Source organism: Cupressus sempervirens, chromosome 1 (assembly GCF_028749045.1).
Source record: "Cupressus sempervirens isolate cs-2001-9-10 chromosome 1, ASM2874904v1, whole genome shotgun sequence".
Lineage (NCBI taxonomy): Eukaryota > Viridiplantae > Streptophyta > Pinopsida > Cupressales > Cupressaceae > Cupressus > Cupressus sempervirens.
Window position 1 is genome coordinate 540,336,628 of NC_143118.1, and position 14,041 is coordinate 540,350,668.

The 14,041-nt window shown below is 35.7% G+C and overlaps 1 protein-coding gene across 11 annotated transcripts in view; it reads left to right on the forward strand.

The window, feature by feature from the left end:
• The window catches only part of LOC149578593 (Metallo-hydrolase/oxidoreductase superfamily protein), a 243,528-nt gene that overhangs the window by 75,207 nt on the left and 154,280 nt on the right, over positions 1-14,041 (forward strand). For all 11 annotated transcript variants that reach the window (XR_016364586.1, XR_016364585.1, XM_089830048.1 and 8 more), the window contains exons 6-7: positions 11,767-11,958; positions 12,126-12,216. Coding sequence is in view for 9 of the 11 variants with exons in the window: in XM_089830048.1 (XP_089686174.1) it covers positions 11,767-11,958; positions 12,126-12,216 (283 nt within the window). In the remaining 2 variants the exon portion in view is untranslated. The remainder of the gene's footprint in view (positions 1-11,766; positions 11,959-12,125; positions 12,217-14,041) is intronic.

Here is a 14,041-nt window from a genome sequence, read left to right on the forward strand (position 1 = left end):
GGCCAATCCTTGGTTTGATGAGGAGTGCAAAATGGCAAAAAGGAATTGGAAAAAGAACATGAACAAAGAAAGTAGAAAAGAGTATAATCAACTGATTTAAAAGAAGAAAGAAGAGTATGTGAACAAGAGAAGAATAGAGTTGATTAATCTTGGTAAAAACAACCCTTGAAAATTTTGGAAAGAGCTTCAGCAGAGAAAAACTCAGATAGTGAATAACATAACAGGAACCAAATGGCTGGAATATGCCAAGACTCTGAGAGCATAGTACCATGGAAACAGAGACTACAGGGGAGTTATTCAGTGAAAATGATATTATTCAAGGCATCAGGAGGTTAGCTGTTGGTAAAGCGCAAGATATAGATGGGCTATAAGCGGAATACTTAAAATGGGGTGCTGAAATCCTCACACCACACATCACTAAGATTTTCAACAGTGTCAATAGAGAAGGTTTCCCTGTAAAATGGACTACAAGTGTGGTGATCCCACTCCACAAAAGTGGAGATATAAACAATCCTTCTAATTACCGAACCATCATGATCAATCCACTATTTGGCAAGTTATTTGGTAGTTTGGTAGAACAAAAAATCAGCAACTGGGCTGAAACAGAAGGCAAACGTGCAAAAGGGCAAGCAAGCTTTAGACCAAAACACTCTACTATAGATCACGGCATCACTCTCAAGCATTTGATAGAGAAAGTTTGGGACACTCCGGGGAACGAGGCTTTTTGTTGTTTCGTGGACTTTAAAAAAGCTTTCGACACAGTGCCACGTAATAAACTATGGGATAGAATGGTAGAGCTGGATGTCCCTAAAGAACTTAGGTCAGCGGTTTACAGATTATATGAGCAGGTCAAAGCTAAAATCAGAACGACAGAAGGGATATCAGAAGATTTTGACAGCAACATCGGGTTTAAGCAAGGGTGTCCGCTTTCTCCAACACTATTCGGGCTTTATATTGACAAGTTAGAAGAGTGGATAAACAAGACCAATGGTGAGGGGGTGCAGCTGGCCCACTTCGTGATAAGATTGCTCTTATATGCAGATGATCTCATAATTCTTGCTAGAACAGCTAAAGGTTTGAAAGAGCACTTGAAAGCACTAGAATTTTTTTGCCATGATGTAGGAATGCAAGTTAACACTAGCAAAACCAAAATTATGATCTTCTCACTAAAGAAGAATAGGGGCATACAAGACAAGTTTCTATTTGAAAATAGCCCCCTTGAGATTGTGGAAGAGTACAAATACTTGGGCATCGATTTTCATAACAAACTCAACTGGGATACTTGTAAATCGAAAAGGATCCAAGGGGGCTGGAAGACGTTATACTCTTTACAAAACAAGTGCAGGAACGCAGAATTATGGGATTGGACGACCATGAAAACTCTGTTTGATTTGCTGGTCACTCCGGTTATTCTATACGGATGTGAAGTGTGGGGCGGTAGTATGTCCAAACAGAAATGGCAGCAAGTAGAAAGAATTCAAAAACACTTTATCACATGCAATCTTAAAGTCAAGACCACAGTTCTGTATGAAATCCTTTTGGCGGAGGTGGGTTCCTTTCCATTAGAAGCCGTCGCATTGATCCGAATGCTAAGCTATTTAAAGAAAACCCAAGGTCTAGAAACACATCGTTGGCCCAAGTTGGTAATAGAGGAAAAACTTGTGAGGCGGAAAAGCACATGGATGAAACAAAATGACAAATGGATGCAAAAATGGGATATCAACATCCAAGCTTGCCCGGATAACATTAAAGAAATAAAAAAGTTTGTCAATGAAAAATTTCGCAATATTCTGTGGACAAGACACATAGGGAGGAAAAAATCTTATTACATTAAAGAATTTAATCCCACTTCTAGTCATGATGAAAAGGCCTATATAAGGGCACCTATTAACTGGAAAGCAAAAATGTTGATGGCACAAATTAGAACTAGTTCACATCAGCTGCGATGTGAAACTGGTAGATGGCAAGTTCCAAAGGAAGAGTGGGCAGACAGAACATGTTTATTCTGCAATATGGGAACAGTGGAGACAGAGCAACACTTGGTCATGGAATGCTTGGCTTACAACGACATCAGATCTGATTATACAAAAATTCTGCAGAACAAGGACTTCAACTATTTATTTGAGGAAGATCAAGTGAAGAGAACAGCGGAGTTGATTATCAAAATTCAGAGAAGAAGAGACAAGTTAACCAAAACTTTGCAACTGACTAGTTTGGCTCCTGATTCGGGAGGGCGATTGCATGGGTCCCATAGACTACTTTAGTCTCGTGGACGTCATTAAAATCTATCATATCATATCACTCAAATTGGTTGGTCAAGCACTTGCTTGTAGACCACCACTTTGGATTTATGCTATGTGTTTAAAGGAACAATTCCTTTTATTCCAACTTATGCTAACCCTCAAGAATATAAATGCAGAATTCAAATCAGCTTAAGAATTCTATGGTTTATACTAGACTTTGCCATCTTGGTAGCAAAACTTACTCTATATGTGCACAATTCTATCATCCCAGCAGAAACCCAATGGAATCCTTTACTCTACATAGGGGATATACATCTAAGGGCCTTGATGTCCTGCATGTATAATGAACCTAATTATGATAGACAATTGAATAATTACAGAGATGAGGAAAGAACAGAGCCCCTATTATTGAGAGTTGAGAGCAGTAAACTAGAGGAAATTCTTAGGGACTGGTTTAGATTGACTTATGGGGATAAGCACAAGGAGATAAGGGACAAAATCTTCACTGCTAGAACTAAGGTCTATGCAGAATATGATAACTTACCTTACTTTACCTTTCAGAGAGCCATGGTTGGTGTTAAAAGTAGGTGGGGTAGATTACTTGAGACACTCAAAAGATCAGAGCCACACAGTCCCATCAATTTAGAGGCCACCCCTCACCGAGTTCCAAAGTATATACATTTGGGGAAACATGCTAGGATAGAACTGTGGTGCCCACTCACAATGCAACCTCCAATGCTCATGTGGCCCCTGTATGATATTAATGCGGACAAACTTGATAAGCTGTAGGAGGACAATAGAAGGGAAGTTTGGGAGAGAACATGAGGATTCTACTACACCTTCAAAAGTAGTAGGAGAGGAAGGACTGAAATTGGAGAATTCAGATCCCTTACTAGGAAATGCCATGCCTGAGGACAAGCATCAGTTTACAAGGGGGCAGATGATGAGGCTAAATATTGACTCTATTTTTATGATAATTTTAATACCACCAAGACATCTGTGAACTTATGTTGACCTGAACTGATGATTAAAGTCCAGAATAGAACCATTAACCTATGGGTAGATAGTATGTCATATTTTGCCAATATTATCTATATAATGCAATATTTCATATAATCATCAGAATGTGTGTTCTAATATTTGGATTTAATTTGATTATGCTTATTTGCAAATATCTTTGCATTATAACTAACTTGTTAGCAAAGGAAGCTGAAGATGGTCGAAAGCATTCAAGGGGGAACGTTGAAGATGGCCGACGACATTCAAGGAGAAAACATTAAGGTTCAGCCGTGGTGGAGTGGAAGAAGTCATAACGGTACCAAGAGACACGACTGCTACCAAGGAGGAGCCATGAAGAATTGCTATATTTTCTTTGCATTTACTATTGTGTCAAATCAGTTGTCCAGACTTTATTACTCATACCGTAAACTGTTATCTTTTCTTCTTTTTCTTTGACGGATTTGTAGTCAGTTTGTTTGCTTTTCTGTTTTAGAAGAAGTGTCGATCCTCTATTTATAGGGATCAGATCAATAGTGTTAGGAGGTTAGAAGAACGTTTATGAAAAGAAACTGTTGACTCTTGTAGTGAGTTGTTTTTACAGTTTTATGTATCGTTCCCATGTAAGGAATTTTCGGAACATAATGAAATAGCTCTTGGTTTACATTCTGTGTTAGTAGATTAGCAGAAGCCAACCAAGGGGGCCCACTTGGGAGGTAGATTAGATTAGAGTAGTATAGATTTGTTTTCAGTATTTTTAGTATTGTAGGTAGAAGTTATAAGTTCCTTCCTGTAGCATCATACTTTGTGAGTGTTCCTGCAGCACTTGTAAAAACAGTTATAGTAGATGAATGGAGTTGGAATATTATTTCGTATTTAATTGTATTTCCAGCATTCGTTTCAGTGAAGAATTTAGTGTGTTAGTTTCCTGCAGCACTAATGTAGGTTCTTTCCTTGCATTTTACTTTCTTACAACATAAGCATAATGACTCATTAAGAAACTTAGTGCACATATCGTGCCGACTATTTCAAGTATACGTCCCTAGGGTGACAAATTAAATGCACCTCATGGTGGGGAAAATAGTCCTTAGATTGAATATACTATTCCTAAGTACGACCTTGGGCATGATTATTATACACCTATTGTGAGGCGAATCAAGCGTCACCATGGGAACTACATTAGTGACGACTCTTTCACGGTGAACTTGCATGATACAAATGTCATTTCTGGCATCTAGTGGATGGAGACCCTTGACAAATATTCCTAGAGTGTCAAGAATTTGGAATTTAGATTCAAATTAGATGGGAAGAAAGTGTCCAATTGATGTGTTTTTTATGACCCACCAAATAGTAGAACAAAATACTGAGGTATCTTATCATCTCTTGAACAAAGTCTCGTGTATCCTAAGATTGCGAGTAGATCATACGATGACTCCAATGTTCCTTCAGTGTCAGGCATGACTGTGGATAAGCTCGGTGGTTGATGTCATTTGCTAATGATCACAAGGGGCTTTATGTGTATTTGGTCACATTCATTTCAAGGCATACTAGATATGGGAGCTACCAAAAGATTTTGTGATGAAGTACCTTTTTGGGGTTTTCACAAAATATGCAAAAATAAAAAAGGATAGGGATTAGGAATTTAGTCTAATCCTAGGGTAATTTAAATATGACAAAATAGTGACAATGAATAGCAATCCTACCATTGTTCTTTACATTCTCTGCTACGAAGTTTCATGCTCAGTGTTGTTAGCAAAAGGTATTATAGTTGACGGGTAGAGTTGTATGCGAAAGGGCGCACGACGGTTGAGTCACCCCTTCGGGAAATTATATGTACATCGTCCAAAGGGACTATTGGAGGATCATAATCATAATCATTGTAATCGTGTACTTGGAGTTTCATATTGCATATATGAATAAAGCCCTTGTTCTGTGTTACATCTTAATCTACTGAATGCGATAAGTATCCTTTTACCTTGTACAATAAACATTTGGTGCCGTTGCCAGTCGAACCTGGTATATAAGAGGTGTTATGAAGATTAATGCCGAATCTGCTTAATAAAGATAGGAATAAAATAAAAGATAAAGATGACATACGTACAACATGAGAAGCATTAATTTTAGCACAACAGGCAGAGCACAGACAAAAGTTTCAGCAACTTACCGATGAACACTGAGGGGGTGAAGGAGCATCGACGGAGGGAGTGCATTCACCTAGTAGGCAAAGGAGTGCCGAGGAATTGCTCGAAGAAACGTGATAGAGATTGAATTTGCTGGAAGAGACAAGGGAGGAGTTCCTTAACTTTTATATGCCGAGGGTAGAGAACCCGAATGGAAGAGAAAGTACTCGCATGGTTCAAAGTGCCGAAGGAGCACGAGCGTGGGGTGAACTCTTCGTTCCGGAGACACCTGACAAAAGGATACAAGTAGAGAATTAAACAACTTCGCTTGAAGAAGATCCCTTTACACTAGGTAACGTGGTTGTTCGAAGTAGGATGGTTGTCCAAAGTAGCACGGTTGTGCAGGACAACGCAGTACTTAGAACAGCATGGGTACTCAGAACAACGCGAGTATACAACAAGTAGTAAAGATTCAGAAGAAATTAATGATGGCAGGACCTAAGGAAAAATTGTCGAAGTTTAATGGAGATGGGACTACCAATCTAGTGACACTGTAAAACATGTGAAACAATCAAGATGGCGAACGATGTAATGGATCAGGATGACTGGATCTGATAGTTTTCGGTGACCCTACAGGATGTAGCAATTGATTGGTTTGCAGATGTCGATCTCCAAAAATTAACTACATGGCCAAATGTCAAGAAAAAATTCATAGAAGAATTCCAACTATTGAGGGATGACAACAAAATACTAGCAGAAATATACAGTATGAAGCAGGGAAAGAACGAAACAATCTGTGTATATGCACAAAGTCTGAAGGAGTTGATGGGGAGAATTGAAAGCCAACCAGTTGATGGGTTAAATAAAAGGTGGTTTGTGGAAGTGTTACAACCAACATTAAAGAAAAAGATGAAAATTGAACCTCTAGCATCAAATTCAAATTGAAAGCTGGAAAAGGAACTAAATCATCTCAAGTTCCTGAGCCAATTCAAGAATCAATAGAAGAATCAGACGAAGAATTGGAACAAAATCTGATAAAGGAGATTCAGATGAAGAAGGGGAAATCATGATCATATCTCCTCCAAAGCTTGCACAAGCATGTACGTCTTCTATACATGAAGGGCCCTTTTTGCATGAGGTTGATGATGATGTGGATTCATTTTCCATTGTTTACACTTCTTCCATTCCAATCTTGAAGGTTAATATCATGGCTCTTTCTATTTCCTCTGTTGCTTTTCGCGTCCTTGCACATGAACAATATGATCACTTAACAGATGTGTTTGAAGATTTTTCGACTCTTACCAATGGCCAAGTTTCTCAACTTGATACATCTTTGCCAGGATTTGAGCTTTTCATGACAGAGTCCTTTCAACATGTTTCTATGCCTTCAACAGTACAGACTGAATCTTGCTTAGTCATCTAGATTAATGCCAATGGTTTCCACTGTACCTGTTTCTGCGGATGAAAGTTTTAGCTTGCCTGCATGGTTGAATAAAATAACAACAAAGAGAAGGAAAGTGGTTGTTCCTCCTGACAATCTTCCTGTTAAGAAGACTAAATCCAAATCTTTGAAAGATAAGATTGTTTCTAGAATTTTGGTTGATTCTAATAAAACCAAGTTGGTTGAGGTTGTTGAGCCCTTGGTAGATAAACCTATTGAAGAACTTACTCGTTCTGACTACAAGTTTACTAAAGTTGAAATTGGAAAACAATCACGTTTGAGTTGCTTGCAAGATGCTTAAGATGCATTGGCTAATGTATCAAAGAGCAATCATGAGCTTTGGGAAAAAAAGAATCAGCTGAAATAGGTCTCTCATTTGAATGAGGTTATCTAGAAACAATCTTCTCAGAGTGTTGTTATTATGTCTCAAATGTCTAAAGAGAGAAGGTTGATGGAAGCCACCAAGTCTTGGATATAGGAAATCATTTCTGAAGGAGTTCGAGCCATCACAGAGACATTTGCAGTTCTTAGGCATGTTAAAGAGATAAATGAAATGGAGCGAAACTTAATTTCTTCTTTGACTCAGGAAGCAGATAACTTGAAGGAAATCCTTGATGATTGGGATGAAATGGTGAAATTCGATTTGGATGCCTTGGTCTCATGTGACATTCTTCCATCATGTGAAATATTCTTCAGATTTCAAGGGCTCATTGGTTATAAAGAGGAGACATTAAGGAAGCTGATCACAAAGTTGTAGGTGGCCTGTGGAGATTGTCAAGCAGTTGAAACAAGTGTTATTTGTGATTTGGAATAGATGGGATGTCATGTTACAGATGAATTTGGTAATCTTATTGCAGTAGAGAGTAAATTCAGAATATACAATCAGGATCAATGCTGATGTAGATTCTAAAGACTTTGGTTCGCATACAATGAATAAGTTTGTCTTGTATATATCCTTGACAAAACACTTGTTAGATACTACAACAACAAATTCAAGAGTTGTGCAATCAGCATATGAAAATGCAATGAGAGTTGAAACCATATCAAAGACTATGAAAATTGTTGATCTTCCCACAGTGCGTGACATCATTGTCAAATTCAAGACACTGAGAAACAATCTCTAAGATTGTTGTTTTTTGTTTTTATTTTATGTTAGTAGTTGTAAATAATGTATTACATGAAAAAGCATAATTACATGTAATGTGAGTTACATGTATGTAAAAGGATGTAATGCGAGTTGCATGTAACCCTTTATTTTTTTCTGTAGTTAGACTAGGTCAGAGTTGGTTGAGTTGCTCCCACTTTTTCCTCCACCTTTTTCTCAACTCTTGTGCCTATATAAAGGAGTGCCCCCTCATTGTAAAATCATCATTATCTTTATGCAAGAGAGCTTTGGAGAAATTGTCCTAATAGAACTTTGTTTGTGTAAGCACTATTTTGAGAGAGAGAATACAAAGGAGCATTTGAAACTTAACTTTGATTAAGTGAGATTGTTATTTATGTGAACTGTAAGCTTTGTCTATAATTCATTCAAGTTGTCTTTGATTCATGTTATCTTGTGTTATTGGTAATTGTATCTCGTGAATTGAATAGAAAAGAGTTAAGAAGCAACCGAAGCCAGAGCTTTGACTAGGAGCAATTGAAGTGTATAGCTAGAAGCTTTGCCCATAGCTTATATTTTCTTTTTAATTTGCAAAATAGCTAAGTATTCTTACTTTTAAGAGTCTTTGTGAGGTATGACCTGACTTAGACCTAAACTGGTACATTTTTATCTAGCCTTTGAGTTAGTAAAGGTTTATCAGTATCACTGTTTCTAGCTCTTGATAGAAGTGTAGTTAGAGATTCACTCTGCCCATTACTCGCTCAACTTATAAGTGGATTCTTTCTTGAAAGATAAGAAGAAAGGATATTGGTTACAACCATTTTATAAAATTTCTCGACTTCTTGCTTACCTTGAGTTGATCCAAGGAATGGTGAGAAGGGGGAGCCTTCCCTTTAAGGTAGGAGAGACTTTGTCTCACATGCTATGGCTGGTCATCCTATTTTGCGACTGGATTTTTACCCAAAATTGTCGGTTGCAAAATATCCACCCAACAATTTCAGTTCAAAGACATGAAAGTAACTTAAACCTATCAAAGTGTGTGAATATCAGACACTAATATAACCTACAGTTAAAGCTTCTAGTCTCATATTACCACAATTGCTCTTAGTCAAAGCTTTGGCTCCAATTGTTTTTTTTACTCATGTGTTCTAATAAACTTTTCATATTAACATGAATAAAAAACAATAGACACAAATCACAGTCAAAGCTTCTAATTTTCTCTATCACAATTGCTTCCAGTCAAAGCTTCGAATCCATTTGCTTCTTTGTATTCACTTTCTCTTGCATAAAATAAAGGATAATATTTACAATGAGGGGGGGCACTCCCTATATAGGACAAATGAGAGAAAAGGGAGAAAAAGGTGGGAGCAACTCAACCACCTTGTCTTGGTCAAACTAGGAAAGAGGATTTATTGGATTACATGTGCTGAAGGTTGTGTAATCGAATTACATGCAATTGGATTACATGTAATCTATCTTCTGCAACTACAAAGCTGAAAAACACTTGAAGAAAATCTTGAAGCTGTTGATTCTGAATGAATCAATCCTGTAGATTGTTAACAAAAGCCTTGTACTTGATGATGCACTTGTGGATAATCTCTGAATCGAGAGTTCTTGTATTCCGTATCACAACATTCTCTTTAATGAATTGCCAATTGTCATTTGAAAACTTGATGTAATTAAGCTTTTCCTCGTTCCACAATTGTTGTGAATTCTTCTTTGTCACATTTGCACATTCTAGAGTTTCCGACACTTTGAAAACCCTCTCAATGATGTTTGGATGTAAATCTGAAACAACTTTCCGATCAACATCTTTAACTGATTTTTAAAATTTTTTACTTTTTGGGATCAAAATGCTTGGTGCATTCACGCAAAAACTCAGGATCCAAGGTTGCCATTGGGAAAGTGGAGAGCATATGAATAATTGCTTCTTGAGAATCAAAACATGTCTTCTCGACAAGATGTCTTTGTTCTTTGAAGAAGTTCTGACATATTTTAAAGAGTGTGCTGCAACATGAAGATGAAAACATCTTCCAATGAGATTGGATCAATGAAAACTTTGGGTTTTGAGTTACAATGACGGATCCATGAGGGATGAGTGTTTGAAGTATGAATTAGATACTTATTGCACATGTTGGAAGGTTGGACATGTTTATGACAACTTGTATTTTGGGCCAGAATGGCCAAAATCGAGTTTAAGATGGTGGATTGCATGTGGGCAAATGAGACTTTTGCTATGTGTGACCAAGAATGCAAGTTGGAAGCATATGGATATGTGCAACATGAGAGTTTTGGCATTTAAAAATGTGAGTTTTTACCAAAATCGAGTTGAGGAGATGCAATTACATGCGGTAAAAATGACTTTTACTTGATGTAAATATGTAATTGATTTTGGAGAATGTGATTACATGTGTAGGAATATGGAGTTGTATTTGGATGATGGATGAAAATGGAAGGTGAAAGCATGGAAATGTACTTGCATTCTTGAGGGAAGATCTCCAACTCTTCTCCAACAACAAACCAAAACAAGCAAAAAAAATATACAAAAATTAAAAACAAAAAAGAAATGTACCTCTTGTTTTGGTTCAAGCCTTGACAAACTCCAAAACTTCACTTTGCATGCAATTTTGTTTTTGAGATGGAAGAGCTTTGCATTTGCAACAAAGATAAAGATTTCAAGCTTATTTAATAACTTAATGCAAAAAACTAAGGCTGCATTTGAACAAATGGGCAACAAAATGCCAATGAATGCAGGATATTAGCAAAACAAGCAAGAAATGCAAGCAAATTGGATGAAATAAATTGTAATCATCTTTATGATATTTTGATATAATATAAATCAGAAACTTCTATTTATCGCTATTTGAATTTTTTATAGTAATTGGTAATTGGATATTCAATGTTGTTCAAGTATAGTAATCTGCATTCCCAATTCTATATTGGGCATGTTACTATGTTACAATTTTGCTATGTTCAAGTATTTCGTATTAGTAGTTCTTAATATATTATACATAATTTCATAACTAACATTGAAGTACTATATCTGTAGTATATTACAGCACCCCTCGCTGCCCCCGCACCATCTACAAATTGAAGCCCTCTTTTCCTGTATTGGGAACTTACCTCGACATCCCAACTTCCCCCAATGCCTGTGTTACACTGGAAATTAGTTAAGTTGTCTTAAAATTAGCTTTGGCATAAACATCATGAGCTTTCTCTTTTGATTTTTGATAGTTTTCCTTGATTTTATATTGCAATGATAGTATTTGGTTATATGTGAGAGGATAAGCTTTTTTTTATATTATTGAGATTTCATCAAAACTCAGAGGTTAAATCCCTTTGTGTCCCATCAATAAATGTTTGGACAGTTCTTATTGTAGAAAATCTCTAGAACGATCAACACTTGTGAAGTAGTAAATTCCATTCATCTTTTACGTTGTTTCCTTGGGGAAACTGATGATATTGATTATTAAGCTGTGTAAGGAAGTAAATAAATAATATAATTTTGAGGGAATTATTTTAAAAAAATACTGTTTGAGGACTTCTCATGCTACTAAAAACTCCTAGAATTTTCACTTCCTTATTTGATAAGTTCAATTTTGTCACACAATTTTTGACCAGCTAAGCATTTTTTCCTTCCAATATGTGCTAATAAATAAGTTATGTGGTTGAAATTGGCTTTATTTGCATTACAGGAGAGTGAATAATGGCTCTGTAGATAAGTGTGATCAGATTTCTTTTACTGTTGGAATGTATGATAAGAATGACTTTCATGGAAATATTGTTGTTTCTATGTAACAAATATATATCTACAGTTTTCTGAGTCATGTTTAGTGTATTGACATAAGATGCTTTGTCTTGCAGGTACTTTATAAAGGCACAAGATCCAAGGTTCACATTATATTATGAGCCTCATTGTATTTATAACAAGTCTTTACTAGAAGAAGAATATGCAGATGTTGTTATAACTCCAGTAATCAAACTATTACTCCCTGCACTTACTCTTGTATCTGGGCAAGAAGATGCAGTTGAATTGTTACGATTATTGAAAGCAAGGTATCCATATGTTATACCCTAGAATTGAAAACATCAAATACAGATTGTAATATCACAGCACTTTAAAATATAAGAAAGTGGCAGAATTCATATGCCTTGGCCTTGGCTCACTTGCGAGTCTTGAAATGATATTTGTGCCTTGTTAATGAGTTTTATCTTTGGCATAGGTATGTAGTACCAATGAATAATGGAGAACTTGAGACCAAAGGGTTGCTTTCTAGAATTCTATATCCGGATGGAACAATGGATACTTTCAAGGTTAGTGCCTTCTCTTTTTTAAGATTAAATGAATTTAAAAGGTCAAAAAAGGCTGCCATGTCCTCAATTTGCTTCACTCAAAGTTCTAGCTTTGTAAACCTAGCTTGTAGTGTTTTGAAGGTATTAAATATTAAATAGTAATGAAGGAAAAGTACTTTCTAATCAAACTGATAATTGGATGCTTTATACATCCTTTCAATGTAAACCTCCAAGAAGGAAGAAAGGAAAGAAAAGAAAGAAGGAAAGAAATTATATTGATATCTATAGGTGACTAAAATAGGTGAATGGGGCTTGGATAATTAACTCTAGACAATAGCAAGAGGGAGTAAAAAAGGAGCTGATTTGTATGCTCTATTATTTAATTTTATATGCTTTTATGCAGGGCCCAGTACTATGGAGAGAGAATGTTGTTTATCTAATGAAATAAACTTCCATTACTCTAGTGCATTTCTCTTTACAACCTCAGTTTGAGTTGTTTGAGGTTTATGATTAATGGATATCAATTCAAATTGAAAGAAAACTTTCGTAACTTATTTAGTTTTTCAATTGTTACATTCAGTGTTAACCTTGATATTATTAACATATTTTTTTGCCCTCTTAGTGGTATCAAATAGTGAGGTCAGTAGAGGATCGATTGCTTGATAGGGTTGTGAATACTCATATTGCGTCTCATTTGTAATGTTATGATGTGATCATTAGGAAGAAGAGCTTGTCTAGTTCTCGTCAGGGGTTTACAATGTTTTCAAATTTTCAGAGGTGTAGTCATGTTCAACAACTACACAAGTTATTATATATAACCATTCCTAACACCATTTAGTAATAAAGGAATGATGTGAATATAATACAAAGTCCTCCATTTGATTAATTCTATTGTCCACAGTATGAAACCTTTTTTATTTTGTTTCGCATTTCTTTTATTTAATTGGCCAACATTGATCGATCAACCCCAATTTGCATAGTGAATTCTTTTATTGAAGGCTCTCATCAAGTCCTTTTCATTTTTTTAAGTTTTCCTTCCTATGCTTGATTTTTGAAGCCTTCAAAGTCCTTATTTGCTTTTCAAGTGTTTGATTAGTTTGCTTTAAGCTTTTTGTTTTGTTCAATATCTTGCTTTTGGTTTTCCCTTCGATTTGGTATATGTTAGGGCTTAATAATTGGACTTAGAAGTCAAAAGATATGATCCTTTAAGTGCCCAAAAAGTGGACTCTCTAGGCACAATTGCATATTTAAAATATGGATGTTATAATTCATAGTTGAGTTTCACTTTTTGAAAAATATAACATAAATTCACTTTATGTTATTTTTTAAGTTATGATATCACTTAAATTTATTACTTAAGTTACTATAGTGCACTTTATGTTATATTTTCACGTTAAGTTATTTTTCAAATTTTCACTTAAGTAACTACAGTGTATATAAAACATCTAAGGAAACTGTTGCTTTTAAATAAATATTTGCATAATATGTAAACTATATAGTGTAAATATTTAATTTTGACACATTTAAAATGCTTTTTACTCAATATTCAATTAGACATGTGCCAAATAGATCACTTAAGTTGCTCAACTCAATAACATGTTTTTTTCCAAATACGCTTCATGCAATTGCATCTATAAAGTGTGATTTTGCACTTGAATGGAAAAGATTGACCAAGGCAAATGGCAAAAACAAGTCATTTTAAATATATAATGGACTTCCAAGAGTCCGATTTACATGAAAACTCTCTTCTACATACAAAGGATGTCACATGTAATAGCACTTATAGAGTGTGATTGACCAAGGCAAATGGCAAAAACAAGTCATTTTAAATATATAATGGACTTCC